This window comes from Cannabis sativa, chromosome 5 (genome assembly GCF_029168945.1).
Source record: "Cannabis sativa cultivar Pink pepper isolate KNU-18-1 chromosome 5, ASM2916894v1, whole genome shotgun sequence".
In the NCBI taxonomy this organism is placed as follows: Eukaryota; Viridiplantae; Streptophyta; class Magnoliopsida; order Rosales; family Cannabaceae; genus Cannabis; species Cannabis sativa.
Window position 1 is genome coordinate 67,905,686 of NC_083605.1, and position 16,147 is coordinate 67,921,832.

Consider the following 16,147-nt stretch of genomic DNA (forward strand, 5'->3'; position numbering starts at 1 on the left):
AATTAAGGATGGACTTGATTGTGAAAATAATGTGAATGAAGTTGAAGATCAAGTGGTAAATGACAAAGAAGAAGAAAGTCAAAATGTTAATGAGAATGTGAATGAGAAAAGTTTAGATGATAAGAATAATTTTCCTCTTGACATAGATATTCTGAGAAATTGGAATGAAATTGATCATAATATGATTGATTTTTTAGTTGAAAGAGGTCCACAAAGAGTCAATGATGTCACATATATTAAGGATGTTTTTAGTAGAAGTTTTTCTTCAACACATTACACTAGAGATTTGCCAAATAGGGAGAAACAAGATAGAAAGTGATTAGTATATTCAGTTTCTCAAAACAAAGTATTTTTCTTTTGTTGTAAGTTATTTTCAACAAAACATCATGTGGGTCATTTTGATGATGAAGGTATAAATGATTGGCATAATATTTTTGAAAGGCTTAGAAGTCATGAGAAAAATAAGCGTCACATTATGTCGATTGCTACTTGGGTAGAGTTGGAGAAACAATTAAACCTGAATCAAACAATTGATAAATGTTTACAAGAACAAATCAACCACAAAAGGGAGCATTGGAAACGTGTATTAGAGAGAATAATTGCTATTGTGAGAAGACTTGGAAAAAATAATTTAGTATTTCGAGGAAGTAGTGAAAAGCTATATGATGATAGTAATGGGATTTTTTTTACAAATGATAGAATTGTTTGCTGAATTTGATTCAACTATGCAAGAACATGTGTGTCGTATTATGGCACATGAAACTCATTATCATTACTTGAGTCATAAAATTCAGAATGAAACAATACAGTTGTTGGCATGTGAAGTGAAAAAATCAATCATTGATAAAGTTAAAGAAGCTAAATATTTCTCTGTGCTACTTGATTGTACCCCAGATGCCAGTAATGAGGAGCAAATGTCTCTTGTATTAAGATGTGTTAATGTTTCAAATAGTCTAATATTTGTTGATGAATATTTTATAGAATTCATTAAGGTAAATGACACATCAGGACTTGGGTTACTTAATGAACTTCTACATGCATTACATACTCTTGATCTTGATGTTGATGTTGATAATATAAGAGGACAAGGTTATGATAATGGATCTAACATGAAAGGAAAAAATAAAGGAGTACAAAGCAGATTACTTGAACTAAATCCTAGAGCATTTTACACTCCATGTGCTTGTCATTCTCTAAATCTTGTACTTTCTGATATGGCTAATTGTTGCTCTAAGGCTGTGTCTTTCTTTGGCGTGCTAGAACGTATATACTCATTGTTTTCAGCTTCTACAAAAAGATGAAAGGTTTGTTACAGATCTTGTGCTAGGTCTCACTATTAAGCCATTGTCAGAGACGCGTTGGGAGAGTCGTGTTGAAAGTGTTAAAGCAATACTGTTTCAAGCTCCTCAAATAATAACTGCTTTACTTTACTTGGCAAATAGTAATGAAGATGCCAAAACAAAAAATGATGCTGAGACTTTAGCAACATATAATATTCAAAATTTTGAAATTTTACTAAGCTTGGTCATTTGGTATGATCTACTATCTGCTGTGAATAAGGTTAGTATCGTTCTTCAAAGTGAAGATATGAAAATTTATGTAGTTATTAGACAGTTGAAAACTCTCCTTTTGTTTCTACAAAAATATAGAGAAATTGGGTATGAAAAGGCTATGGTTGCAGCTACAAAGATAGCAAGTGAAATGAAAAATGAACCTGTGTTTATTGAAAAACGAACATGTCACAAAAAGAAACAATTTGATGAGAGTACTTGCAATGCAGTCGTACAATCACCTGTGGATTATTTCAAAATCAACTATTTTCTCTACATAGTTGATCAAGCTATTTCTTCATTTGAATCCAAGTTTGACTAAATATATACTCATATGAAATGATCTATTATATGTATAATGTATATATATTGATAATAATATATTTTCTTCTAAAATTAGGTTTGAACAATTCGAGAGGTTTGAAGAAAATTTTGGACTTTTGCTTAACTTGGAGAAATTGAAGTCTACAGATGGAGATAGTTTGAAGAGATTTTGTGATAATCTTACCAATTTAGTGAGCCATGGTGAGATTTCAAATTTTAATAAGGATGACCTATATCAATAGTTACAAATGCTACGACATAACTTGCCAAAAGGAACAAAAAATGCAATTGATGTGTTGAATTATATAAAAGAAGTTAATGGTAGTTACTCGAATGCTTTGATTGCTTATAGGATTATGCTAACAATTCCTGTCACGGTTGCTCACGAGAAAAGAAGCTTTTCAAAATTGAAGTTGATCAAATTTTATCTACGGTCAACGATGTTCCAAGAAAGATTGAGTGGTTTGGCTATGTTATCTATTGAAAAAGATATAATTGGAAAACTTGATTATACAAGTTTAATTAGTACATTTACATCACAAAAAGCAAGACGAATCATGTTTACATAATACTTTTGAACAAGTAAATTATTTTGCTCATTTTTGTTCTACTTTATTTAGTGATTAAAAGATCCCATAATTTTCTTTCGCTTTAAACCCCAAATTGTCTAGGACCGGCCCTGATTGTATGATTCAAATTAACGAGACATCATTGTGTTATGAAGTGTGCAATTTGAGTGTGTTATAATTATTTTCCTATTAATATTATCATCGTCACGTTCTATTCAGGAAAAGGAAACAAAACACGCGAGCTTCACGTGACTCTTTCATTAGTATTTACAACCCCATGCCTTTCCATGCCTACCACATTTATTATTATTATTATTATTATTATTGTTGTTATTAATTATTATTAAAGGGTCTTGGTTATTCCAGAGGTTACAGTCTTAAATCAACTCGTGTGAAAGTCGCTATCTGTAAATTATTCAACTATATTAACGGTTTAAATCTTAAGAAGAGAGAGGGAATGCCTTGGCCCTCCCTTACCTAAACTTCTTTATCAAATGTGAATAAATCGGTTCCATTTATATAGACCTCGTCTATATATGAACGTAATTATTTTTAATGTTGCGAAATTTCTGACTTTTGACTCTGGATAGGACTGAAGAAGATGATTGGTCAGTGTGAGTTGATTAATTTTTTATTATTATTTAAATAAATGGTGAGAACGATTCAACGTGGAATTCACATGCAGCCTATATTGGTGGATCTTACCAGGTCTATATGACTCCACGTATATACATACATATATGTAAATTATCCCCAAAAAAAAATACGGCAGTAATGTATTCTAATGTTGTAAATATTATTAGTTTATTAACAATATTACATAATGCTGACAGTGGATAGACATCCTGATACTTGGTATATATTAAATCTAATAAAGAAAATACTGAAAATATATCAATTATCATAGTTTTCATCAGTGGACATATATTTCTTAGAGATATAAGAAAGTTGAGACTAGTTCCCAAAAATTACACTCAGCTAAACAAACACTCATCCCCACTACATGGATGCCCAATAGTTACACCAAATATAAAGCACTTTACACTACATAATCTCATACTTTAAAAAGAGCAAAAGCATAAAATAACACTGCTACTCAATGTAAATTTTGACCCAACATATATAGCTCTTTAAAAGTATATAGAAAAGATAATTATACCTGTTATTTTTTCATGCCGCAGAGGATACTTTGTAAGACATCCATATTATAATAAATACAGGAAAATAACCTATTATTTCTGTTCTCTTCACTTTCTGTTTACTCTATTGGCGGGGGTTGTCATTTCTACAGCTCTTTCCTAGCGCCCAAACAAGGAAAAATAAATACTAAGAAAAAGAATAACCTTCAATGCTTGTGAAGGTAGTAGTAGTAGTAGCTCATGAAAGTAGCTGAGTGGGAAAATCCACCATTTGAGCAATTTTCACAATTTACAAATGAAGAGATTTCTTCCATGGCCGAACATGCAAAAAAATCATTCTGGAACCTGGATCATAACCTTCGTCCGATTTTAGCAAATCTTCGAGCAACCCCAAAAATAACTGCTTTTGTTAATAGTCCCTGATCAAGACTGCAGGCGAGGAGAACTGCCCCACCGATGACTAGAAGTTTAGGTATGCTTTTTCCTTCTTGTTTCTCCAATGTGTTGTTGTGTTCTTCCACCACTGATGAATCTTGACAATCATTTTCTATTGTTTTCAGGTAGTCGGCACTGACTTTCGTGTTAATATGAGCCAAATGCGCGCATCTTGAAAATGGTTCTCCAGATGCTCTAGCCTTCTGATATTTGCGCAGGCCAGGTTCAATTTTCTTAACAGCTCCCCACATACCTTGCCGAACTCCAAGTTTCGCAAGTTCCCAGGGTATTCCCATATCCTCGTGGTGAAACAGTAAGACCTCACAGGAAGTCATCAGGCCATCTCCTCTCCTTGATTCAACTGATTCATAATAAAAACAAATCAGCATCCTTGATACACTAAAAGAAGGTTCCTACATTTTAACAAAGCAGATACATGGGCAAAAGATCATCCTTAAATGAATACACTAAGACGGTTACCTGGACGGATGCACCAACTTGAATAGTATAAGTCTACGCGTCTAGGTTTGCTGCGTCTTGGAACAGATGGGTATGGTATTCCCTAAAACAATTGAACACAAGAAAATAAGTTTACTTAACTAGGAACTTTTATTGATCAACATAAACATGCCAGAAAACTATCTCTGAATGTACTCCACATTATTAAAGGACTGACAGTACTCAATAATTTCCTCTACTCAAAGTTAAAAGTACTTACCTACCGAGCTAGAAACTTTTATGATCAAATTCTAAAATGCAAAAATGATACAAAAATGGTAACAAGTTTCTCCTTCTCATACCTTAGTGACACAGTAGTAAGCCTGTCCTGATTGCCAAATGCGACGACCTATCAAGTACTCTCTATCGCTGCAAAAGAAGGGGAACTGTTCCAAAAAACAAAGAGCATTGCAAAATGTATTAGCTATGAATGAAAACACAGAAATCATGAGATGAATCAGTCTAGGATAAATAAAAGCTCTAGCTCACCTTGCGAACCCATTGAACAACCATGGCTCCAGTAGTTGGGCATTCCTCCAAAATAGATGCATGTATAAGCATGTCATCCCACTTCATTCGAAACTCATCATCCCAAAAGAAATCCCTCACCAACTCAGGTGAGGCATCTTCAAACACAGTTCTGCTACGGTATTGTGGAGGTCCGGTCTGAAAAGACACCAAACCAAAGAACAATCCAATTTAACAATTTAGCCATACAAAGAGTTCTTGCACCCAAAAATAGTTGACAAGTGAACAGTTCTCTTCCAAATCCAATTCATGCTTTTCCGAAGCTAAAGTTGCAAAGCATAGAACACTAAGATTGAAAAGAAATAAAAGTTAAACCTACCTCGGGATCCCTACGCCATGCTTGATAGCCCATAGTTTGGGTGGATCGATCCATCATCTTAATCCAAGCAGGACCTCCATCTTTCTCTTCAACAATCCGACAAAGGTGCTCCAAATCATTTCCATTCACAATAGAAGCAATTTCGTTTGCAGGCCGTGAAGAACTACACAATGGAAAAGAGGGGGAAATCATATACAAATTATCAGTATTAAGCAGAATTGGAAAGTGGGCATTTCAACATAGTAGATAATGAAATTAAGTATAGCAGAGAACAAGTTTGGATTTTTTAACGAACCCAGAATCAGAATTGACCATAGCTGGTTCGGCGAGAGCATTCTCTTGAATCCCATCTTCAGAACCCCAAGAAACGCAACTAGGCAGCTGAAATTTTAACGAATTCAAGCTTGGCATCGAAGCAAAGTAGAGAGACGACGATGTTGGTGGCGAAGACGAAGAAGCTTCTTGTTTTGAAGCCGAACAATCAGACAAATCCCTACCCACCAAACTGGCCCATTTAGGTCTCCATGCCCAACCAACCACAACCCCAACAAAAACCGCAATCCAAAGAGGAGCAATAAACAAGACGAGCTCACCCAACACCTCCACAATCGTGGGTCTCCGGAAAATCTCCAAAAATACCGAAACCAAAGCCATATCCAAACTCAAATGACGAAAAAATTGATACCCTCGATTGGAATCAAAAAGGTGCGGTCTTTAAGTACAGAAGAGATTACTCGAGGGTTTTAAAGAAGAAGAACAAGAAGAAAACCCTAAGACCCAACAACCCTTCCTCTTCCTTCTTCTCCTCCTCCTCCTCCAACCTCCCTACCTCCCAATCTGCCTCCCTCAACAGATAACGCACGAATATAAACAAAAGAAGATAATAATAAAATATAAAGAAGAAGAAGAAGAGGGGTCGAGAAAAGAATGAATGTGAAGATTAATTAAGATATTGATTGCAGAAGAAAGAGAGAGAGAGAAAGAAGTGGATAAGATTTGTGGAATAAGCGGTAGATAAACGTATTGGTGAGATTACCGTAGGGCCTTAATTGGGTTTGTTCTTTTCTCCAAATCCTTATACAAATGGCCTTCTGCTCTCGTAAAAATCAATCTCACACTCTTATTCGAACCAAGCAATTTTAGTCTTGTCGATACTTGCCTTCCCTTTTAATAAAAATTCAATATCAACCAACAATTTATGAGACTCAACCATACATTATATTCAAATCAAAATACTCTCTCTCTATTTTTTTCTTTTTTTTCTTGTTAAGAAATAAATAAAGTTTGTGCCTTTATGGAGCTGACTCACTTTACTTAGCTGTATTCTACCATTATATGTGTGTCTATATATACTATGTTGGTCGTGTTGTGGTCGCCGCGTTCTCGTTTTACACGTTTCATTTTTTTTTTTTACTTTGATTTTTCATGTTTTCATGTAATAAAGCTAAAATCTCCCCTAAAAGAAAAGCTCAAATTCATCAGTCGTGCTAGTGCAACACATTAAGTATTCACTTTTATATAACTTACTCTAATAATAATAATAATAATAATAATAATAATAAAGTATTAAAGAATATGTGCGCTATTTTTAAGTATTACTCGTGTTCAATAATAATACTCTATTATAGAAATATAAAAATACTATGTATGGTACTATTTGCTATAATATTACAAGCTACCTTCTATTATAACCTTTTAATTAATATTTGTGCTCAAAAATATATGTTAAAATATTTTTTTTCAGTGTTCGTTATAATTTTAACATCATTCCTATAAATTAAAAAAAAAAAATCGCTAATTTTTATAGTGCCAAAAATAAATTTAAAATTTTTTAAACACGCGTAGTAAATTGGAATATTAAAAACTTTGTTTTCGATACTATAAAATACTAAGAGATTATTATAAAAAGTTATAATTAGCACTCCTCATCTCACTAGTTATTTTTGGTTTTATGATTAGCACATATATTTTAAGTAATTGTTATGACATTTGTTATGATCTTCACTCTTAAGAACATTCAAACTAATAAATTTAGAGGATCATTGATTAAATATAATCTCATTTTGTTAACTAGGCCATATTAATATCAAATCTTTCAATTAAAAAAGATTATCATATATTAAACTAAAGAATAATACTTCGCGCATCTGTTCAAATATTTTTTAAACTATATCATAGTTTAAAATATAATAAACTAAAAAATAACTTTATTTTTGTAATAGTTATTTTTCTTTTAAGAAGCATTAACTTAAATATGTATGATTACATTATTTTAACGCTAAAATCATCATCAATCTAAATTAATAATTTTAATATAAAACGTTAAAATTATATAAATCCCTTTAATTTAGCAGTTTCTGATTATTTACATATATTTTATTTTATCAAGTTAATCCAACTCAAGTTTAAACAATATTTATACATCCAATATTTTAGTACATATATTTTCCAAATCATAAATCTAAGCACAATAAAAAATAATAACATTATCCTAACAATTAATATAAACTTAAATAATATGCTATAAAAAAAAACAATAATTATTTTTTATTGAGATGTACTTTCATTTCATCATTGAGAAATGTACATTTGAATATGAGTAATACATGATCATCTTTTAATTCCTTGGAAGACGCTTCTAAATCTTTCTCTATTTTATTGAGATGAGATTATACACATTTTTCATAATATTTAACATCTAAATAATAAACAATAAACTAATTAAAAGTATAATAACCCTCTTCACTTAAACTCTAAATAGTGAACTTTCTTTCATCACCTTTACATTTGTATTTTTGAAAAGCTTCCTTGCTTAAAGTTAACTATGATTTGATGAGGATATTTCATGTTAAGCAAGCCAATATGCAAAAGTATTTAGAAAAATCATGGTTATAAGAGAAATGACTTATAATAAGACGATGAGGGAAAAAATATTTTGTTTTTTTTTTTTTTGAAAGAAGAGGTTGAGGTTGTACTAATTATAATTGAAATATGGGCTAAATTTAAGTAAGAAAATGTAAACATTATAAACAAAATATTCATAATGCACAGCCTTTTAATTTATATTTTATACTTTTAATCAATCCAAATATTGACTAAATTTAAGTAAATGTACACAATATTCATAACACACACCTTTGACAATATTTTAGTCTATAGTTTTAATCAATCAAAATATTGACTAAATTTATTAAGTATGTAAACATAATATTCATAATACTCACCTTTTTACTTTATTTTTGATTAGTCTATACTTTATAATTAATCCAACCAACTATTATAAAATTGGTCTTTGGTCAATTATTGTGCTCCTCCAACCGCAACATACAATACAACTATTCATTTAAATATTATTAGGGACGCTCTTTCTTAATCTTAAATAATAGGCAACTAACTACAATTTATTAGAATTAGAAATATGCCACCAAGTTAGTGTCGTAAACTCGCAACAAACTAATCCGCGTCTTTTCTCATTTGTTCAAGTATGTCATGCTTTTTAGTGATTTTTTTAATTATTATTTTAAAATTTTATTTTTAATATACTAAGAGGAAAAGTATGTCAAGTATGTCATGTATGTCATGTGTTACAAGCTCGATCGGGGTCTTGGGTTGGTTGTGTTGATCCGAATCTTGTTGAGGCCATTAGAGTGAAGGAGGTCCTAAGTTGGCTAAAGATGCTAAATCTTTCCAATGTGATTGTTGAAACGGATAGTCTCATCACTGTTCAACCTATTCAAAGCTCGATCAATATGATTTCTCCTTTTGGCAGTTGTATTGATGATTGCAAATCCTTGTTGTTTGATTTGGAAAATATTGATTTACGTTTTATTAAATGATCCGCTAATCGTGCTGCTCATGGCTTAGCTAGAGTTTCATGGTTACAATGTAGCTACTCGGTGACTTCTATCTCGAGTAGCATTCTTAATGTAATTGCTCACGAAATGATTTAAAAGAGCACTCCCTATAAGTCCTTTAAAAGAGAAATGTTAGTACACATGGTGCCTAGTTGTGAGATGTAATATCGCAATTTAATATCGAGTCTCACTTATTTTACTTTAATAAATATTATAAAAAATTACTAATCAATTATAGTATGATACTACCTTAACAAAATATATATATATATATAATATGATACTTCACCGTAATATTAGGCACTATGGATACCTCATAACAATGCTTCCTTTAAAATAGCGATTCTTTAACAAAATTAAAAGAACCGTGAAAAAGTCATCATCAAAGAGATGATGTAAATGGATTCTCTATTTTAAAGGATCTCCATTTTCTTCAAACTCTTTTCAATATTTGAAGAATCTATTCATTCTCTAAAAATATTTTAATAGTACTTAAATTATATTTTATTCTAATTTTATTAATATGTATTATATATATTATTTAAAGAAAAAATAGTGAAAAAAAATAAAAAACTTGAAGTATGATGTAATGTAAAATTGTACAACTATAGTATATATTTAGTGTATAATGTAGCTGCACTATCATCGTTCATTTTTTATATGTTATTGTTAATCTCGTTTCTAGTCAATGACGCGAAGTCAATAAAATGATAATATAAGTGTTTGAATAATAATAAAGATTATGAATGACTGTAAACGACACACAAAATTTATATAAGGTTTGCCCCATCCTCCCTTGCTGATGGTGGCTGCCTCTTTTAGTTTACCTCCGTAGCGACTTGTAGGATTTCTTGGTGTGAATTTCCAAGATTGCACTACACCAACTCAAGCAATTGATAAAAACGACAGGGACAAAATTGTCCCAGAAATACCAATTAAACAAATGTACCAAACGACAAAGAAACTTGTTGTTTCTTTCCTGCACGACAGATCGATTGTACAAAACGATTTGTCGTTCTTCTTCGAACAAAACCAAGAGAAATCAGAGCTAACCCTAGCTCATTTCTCACTTTCGAACCTTCGAGAGTTCTCAGACTCTCTCTCTCTTTCTCTCCTTTCTCTTTGGTTCTCAAACCCTAGAACCAGAGATCCTTCTCGATCTCTTGATCGATCTTACCCAAAAATCATCCCAGAAACCCCATAAAACACACACACACAAAGATCAAACCAAAACAGTAAAGTTAGAAAGAAATCAAACACCAGAAAATTATAGAGGTTCGCCCTAAATCAGGGGTACATCCTCTTTCAAGCTCGCCTTGAAGACGATCCTCAGGATCTGCACTATTGGAGAAGATTATTACAAAACAGGTGAGAAATCCAAGTCACAAACTTGACTGGTATTTCTGATATTCACTCGATCTTTCTTTTCTGTGTTTTCTTTTGGTTTTCTCACTATCTCACTAACTCTCTTGTCTTTTCTCTTCGCATGAACAACTGGATCTACAACTTTGAGAATTAAACTCTCAGATCTGGCTCTTGGTTTCTGGTATCTCTCAACTGAGAGATTGGTAAGTCTCTGGTCTTCTTTTATAGTTGTAGATTAGGGTTGATCAAAGGTTTAGGAGTTAGTTACAATTTCGGTTGTAACTAACTACTAGATCTTGATCCACTAGAGGCGAAGCCACCTAGGATCGAGTCCTTTTATTTGTATTTTTCTTCTCTTCTTGTAAAACTGTAATAATAAGTATTACAGGGGGGATCTAATTTAACAATTTCCACCTTAGATCTCTCCTGGAATACGTATTATTATAGTGCGTTGTCCTTCAAGGGTCTTAGCTCATAGTGGTAATGGTCATCCACCATTACCAACCCCTAATAAGTCCAAGCAGTGCTTGAACTTAGTTAAGGGTAGCACCTTTGTACCGATATCAGAAGGATTCTCTTCTGTGGGAACTTTCTCTATCTGTACAACCTCTGTGTCACTTTATCTCGTATAAAGTGGTACTTAATTTCTACATGTTTGGTTCTGTCATGAAAGACAGGATTCTTACACAAGTGGATACAACTCTGGCTGTCTGAGTAGATTATAGGTTCTTCTTCAAGTAGTTTTAGCTCTTCTAGTAGTCTTTTAAGCCAAATAGCTTCTTTAATTGCTTCTGTAACAGCTACATACTCAGATTCTGTTGTAGATAATGCTACAACAGGCTGCAGTTGTACTTTCCAACTGATACAATTCCCCCGTAGTGTAAAGAAATAGGCAGAGGTAGATTTTCTACTGTCTCTGTCACCTGCATAGTCTGCATCACTGTACCCAGTGATCATTCTACTATTGTCCCTTCTCTTGTAGTTCAATCCCACTTCTATAGATCCCAATAGGTACCTGAACAACCACTTCATAGCCTCCCAGTGTTGTTTACCTGGGTTTGACATGTACTTGCTTAGTACACTAATGGCATAGGCTAAATTTGGTCTAGTACTGACCATTAGATACATCACTGATCCCACTGCACTTGATAGGGCACTTCACTCATAGATTCCTTCTCAGCTATAGTTTTAGGACATTGGTCTTTACTTAGGTAGTACTGATTAGTCATAGGTTGTTTAGTTTGCTTTGCATTAGTCATAGAGAAATTTTCTATGACTTTCTTTATGTAGTTCTTGTGATGTAGCCTTAGTGTTCCATGTTCCCTGTTCCTAGAGATATTAATGCCTAGGATCTTAGCAGCCTTGCCTATGTCCTTCATCTCAAACTCTTCTCTTAGCCAACCCTTCATTAGGTCAATTCTGGTCCTTTCTTTGCTCACAATGAGCATGTCATCTACATACAGAAGTAAGTAGATGACTTCATCAATTTTAGTGCCCTTGTAGTATAGACATGTATCATAGTAGCTTCTAGTGAACCCTTTCTTGATCATAAACTCATCAAACCTTTTGTTCGATTGTCTTGGTGACTGTTTAAGTCCATACAGGGACTTAATCAGTTTGCAAACCAAGTCTTCCTTGCCTTTTTCCTCATATCCCTTAGGTTGTTGCATGTAGATCTCTTCCTCAAGTTCCCCATGTAGAAATGCAGTAGTTACATCCATTTGATCAACTTCTAGGTCAAATTGAGTAGCTATGGTAAGTATAATTCTAATAGTTTTATACTTAGCCACAGGTAAGAATATCTCATTAAAATCAATCCCCTCTTTCTGTGTAAACCTGTTAGCCACTAGTCTTGCCTTAAACTTCTTAGGATCTGCCTCAGTAAGTCCTTCCTTGTGTTTGAAAAGCCACTTGCATGAAACTATGCTCTTTCCCTTAGGTTTCTTAACAAGTATCCAGGTTCTGTTCTTTCTCAGAGATTCCATCTCTGTATCCATTGCCTTGGACCATTTCTTGGCATCTTTATCAGTCATGGCTTCCTCATAAGTCTTAGGTTCTGTCATTTCCACTCCCATAGCACAAAAGAATGCATAGGCTAGCACTTCTTCCCAAGCAGTGAAACTAAACCTCTGTGTAGGTCTAGAAACCCTTCTAGTTCTGTCTCTGGTCAGTTGGTAATCTTGTATTGCCTTAGTTTTTTGCCCTTCTTCTAGAATAGGTTCCACCTGAAAGTTGTCATCCTGAACTTGGTCGTTTCCTTCCAAGTTTTCATCTCCTTGAGTGTTTTCCACCTGTTCTGGTTCCACCTGAGCAGTATTAGGTTGAGTGTTCCTTGTTTGCATGTCCACAGATGTGCCTGCAGGGTTAGTGTCTAAAGTAGGACTAGATACAGAGTTATTATTAGTAATACAAGGAAATAAGTCTTCCTTAAAAATAATATCCCTACTATTTATAGCTTTAAACCCTTATTTTTCTCTTACCCATAACCTGTAACCTTTAGTGCCTTCAGGATAGCCTAAGAACACACATTTGAGAGCTCTAGGTTCCAATTTACCAACACTCTGATGTGCATAGGCTGCACATCCAAACACTCTTAAGTTTGAAAGATCAGGGGGCTTACCTGACCAGATCTCCTCTGGTGTCTTGAATTCAATGGCACTGGATGGACATCTGTTCACCAAGTAAGCTGCTGTTAACACAGCTTCTCCCCAGAATCCTTTAGTGAGTCTAGATTGCATTAATAGGCATCTGACCTTGTTCATCAAGGTCCTATTCATCCTTTCTGCTACCCCATTCTGTTGAGGAGTGATCCTCACAGTTCTGTGCCTTTGAATTCCAACAGAACCACAGTACCTATTAAATTCATCACTGCAAAACTCCAAGCCATTGTCAGTCCTTAAGGTTTTAACCCTTTGATTAGTTAGATTTTCCATAAGAGTTTTCCATTGTATGAATTTAGATAATGCCTCATTTTTATGTTTAAGTAAAAATACCCAAACTTTCCTGGAATGGTCATCTACAATTGACATAAAATACACATTACCACCATGTGTTGGAGTTTTCTCTGGTCCCCAAAGATCAGAGTGAACATACTCCAAAATGTGTTTAGTTTTATGAATGCCAGTTTTAAACTTTAACCTATGATGTTTGCCTAGAACACAAGATTCACATAAATCAACCTTACTTACTTTGTCCTTACCCAGCAGCCTTTGATCACTCATGATCTGTAGGCCTTTTTCACTGATATGCCCCAATCTTCTATGCCATAGGACAGCTTTTAGGTCTTCTGGATTGCTAGTGATTGCATTGTTGCATTGTGTCACTGGTTCTCCATCTAGATAGTATAGCCCTTCATGTTTATGACCTTTGATAATAGTCATAGTTCCTTTACTTAGCTTCATTGAACCTGATTCAATTTTGCTAACAATACCCATGTCATCTAGAACACTTATAGAAATTAAATTTCTAGCAAGATTAGGGACATACCTCACACCAGTTAGGGTTCTAAAAATTCCATCAAACATTTTGAAACTGACATTACTTGAGCCTTCTATATTGCATGTATTGTTGTTTCCCAGTATTACTTTGCCACCTTTAGAGTCTCTGTAGTCAGTTAGGATTTCCCTAGAGTTTGTCACATGAAAAGTACACCCAGAATCCAGTATCCAATCATCTTTGAAAGATGTGGATGCAACATAAACTTCACCACTGTCATATCCATCAGAGTAGTTAGCTTCTTATTGCTTGTCACTTTGATGTTTGTTTTGATCTATTCTTTCTGGAAATCTGCCTCCTTTCTTGTTCTTGTACTTATTGTTGTAGAAGTAGCAATCTTTCTTATAGTGTCCAGTTTTGCCACAATAGAAACAACCTGTAGAATCACCAGAATCTCTTGATGGTGATCTACTCTTCCCTCTGTTTGAGTTTCTGTGATGATTTGTGCTATTACTCCTTCCTCTGTTCTGATAGGGTTTCTTGTGAGATGGCCTTCCTCTACTTAGGTTTATTTCACCATGTCCAGAGTTAGATTTCTCACTCTTCATCTCCAGGTCTTTAGACTTTAGGGCAGAAATGACTTCATCAAGTGTGATTGAAGTCCTTCCATACTTGATAGCTGTCTTTACCTCTCTGCATGAATCAGGCAATGAATTCAAAATGATTATTGCCTGATTTTCATCACTTAGAGCTTCATTCTCTCCTGAATTTGCCAATTCAATATGCATCCTTAGAAACTCATCTAAATTCTGATCTAGGGTTTTTGTATGACTCATCTTGAACCCAAAGATTCTCTCCTTTAGGTAGATCTTATTAGTTAGAGACTTTTGTTGAAACTGTTCTTCAAGTTTCTTCCAGATCTTGGCAGGAGTCTCTTCCTTGTCAACCAATCTGATGATGGCATCAGAAAGGTTAAAAATTATGATCCCAGTAGCTGTTTCTAACAGCTCTTCTTGCTGTATTTTAGTAGTGTTGTCTGGCCATTCAATAGGGTCTTCAAGAACCCTAAGTAACTTTTGTTGAGCCAATAGAGATCTGATCTTTCTCCTCCAGATCCTGTAATCACCAAATCCATCAAAACGATCAATGTCAACTTTGATATTGCTCATGTTAGAAAAATCAAAATTAAATTGAGTTGAGTTTATAGAAATTGATTGATTATCAATTTGTGGAATTTCCACAGCTTTTCCACTGTCCACAACTTCTTGTTGTGTTCCTTCTTCTTCTTCCAGTCTTTATCACTTTCTTGATCCCTTTCTTGAGTTGAATTAAGCTCGAACCAGAGCTCTGATACCACTGTAGGATTTCTTGGTGTGAATTTCCAAGATTGCCCTACACCAACTCAAGCAATTGATTAAAACGACAGGGACAAAATTGTCCCGGAAATACCAATTAAACAAATGTACCAAACGACAAAGAAACTTGTTGTTTCTTTCCTGCACGACAGATCGTTTGTACAAAACGATTTGTCGTTCTTCTTCGAACAAAACCAAGAGAAATCAGAGCTAACCCTAGCTCATTTCTCACTTTCGAACCTTCGAGAGTTCTCAGACTCTCTCTCTCTTTCTCTCCTTTCTCTCTGGTTCTCAAACCCTAGAACCAGAGATCCTTCTCGATCTCTTGATCGATCTTACCCAAAAATCATCCCAGAAACCCCATAAAACACACACACACAAAGATCAAACCAAAACAGTAAAGTTAGAAAGAAATCAAACACCAGAAAATTATAGAGGTTCGCCCTAAATCAGGGGTACATCCTCTTTCGAGCTCGCCTTGAAGACGATCCTCAGGATCTGCACTATTGGAGAAGATTATTACAAAACAGGTGAGAAATCCAAGTCACAAACTTGACTGGTATTTCTGATATTCACTTGATCTTTCTTTTCTGTGTTTTCTTTTGGTTTTCTCACTATCTCACTAACTCTCTTGTCTTTTCTCTTTGCATGAACAACTGGATCTACAACTTTGAGAGTTAAACTCTCAGATCTGGCTCTTGGTTTCTGGTATCTCTCAACTGAGAGATTGGTAAGTCTCTGGTCTTCTTTTATAGTTGTAGATTAGGGTTGATCAA

At 34.0% G+C, this 16,147-nt stretch overlaps 3 protein-coding genes across 3 annotated transcripts; 1 reads left to right on the plus strand and 2 right to left on the minus strand.

Annotated features, from left to right (window-relative positions):
• The first annotated feature begins 749 nt into the window (after positions 1-749).
• Positions 750-2,358, plus strand: LOC115718002 (uncharacterized). The gene is made up of 4 exons (XM_030646970.2): positions 750-1,202; positions 1,285-1,862; positions 1,951-2,065; positions 2,227-2,358. Exons 1-4 carry the CDS (start codon positions 750-752, stop codon positions 2,356-2,358), a joined length of 1,278 nt encoding a protein of 425 aa, XP_030502830.2.
• An 862-nt stretch (positions 2,359-3,220) lies between these two features.
• LOC115715843 (uncharacterized) lies at positions 3,221-6,851 on the minus strand. The gene is made up of 6 exons (XM_030644509.2): positions 5,658-6,851; positions 5,363-5,525; positions 5,005-5,181; positions 4,818-4,901; positions 4,498-4,579; positions 3,221-4,378 (listed from the first exon to the last, which is right to left on the minus strand). The coding sequence occupies exons 1-6, from the start codon at positions 6,014-6,016 to the stop codon at positions 3,933-3,935; spliced, it is 1,311 nt and encodes a 436-aa protein (XP_030500369.1). The 5' UTR covers positions 6,017-6,851; the 3' UTR covers positions 3,221-3,932.
• A 4,324-nt stretch (positions 6,852-11,175) lies between these two features.
• Positions 11,176-11,709, minus strand: LOC133038458 (secreted RxLR effector protein 161-like). Its single transcript, XM_061116620.1, has one exon. It carries the CDS (start codon positions 11,707-11,709, stop codon positions 11,176-11,178), a length of 534 nt encoding a protein of 177 aa, XP_060972603.1.
• Positions 11,710-16,147: the final 4,438 nt, after the last annotated feature.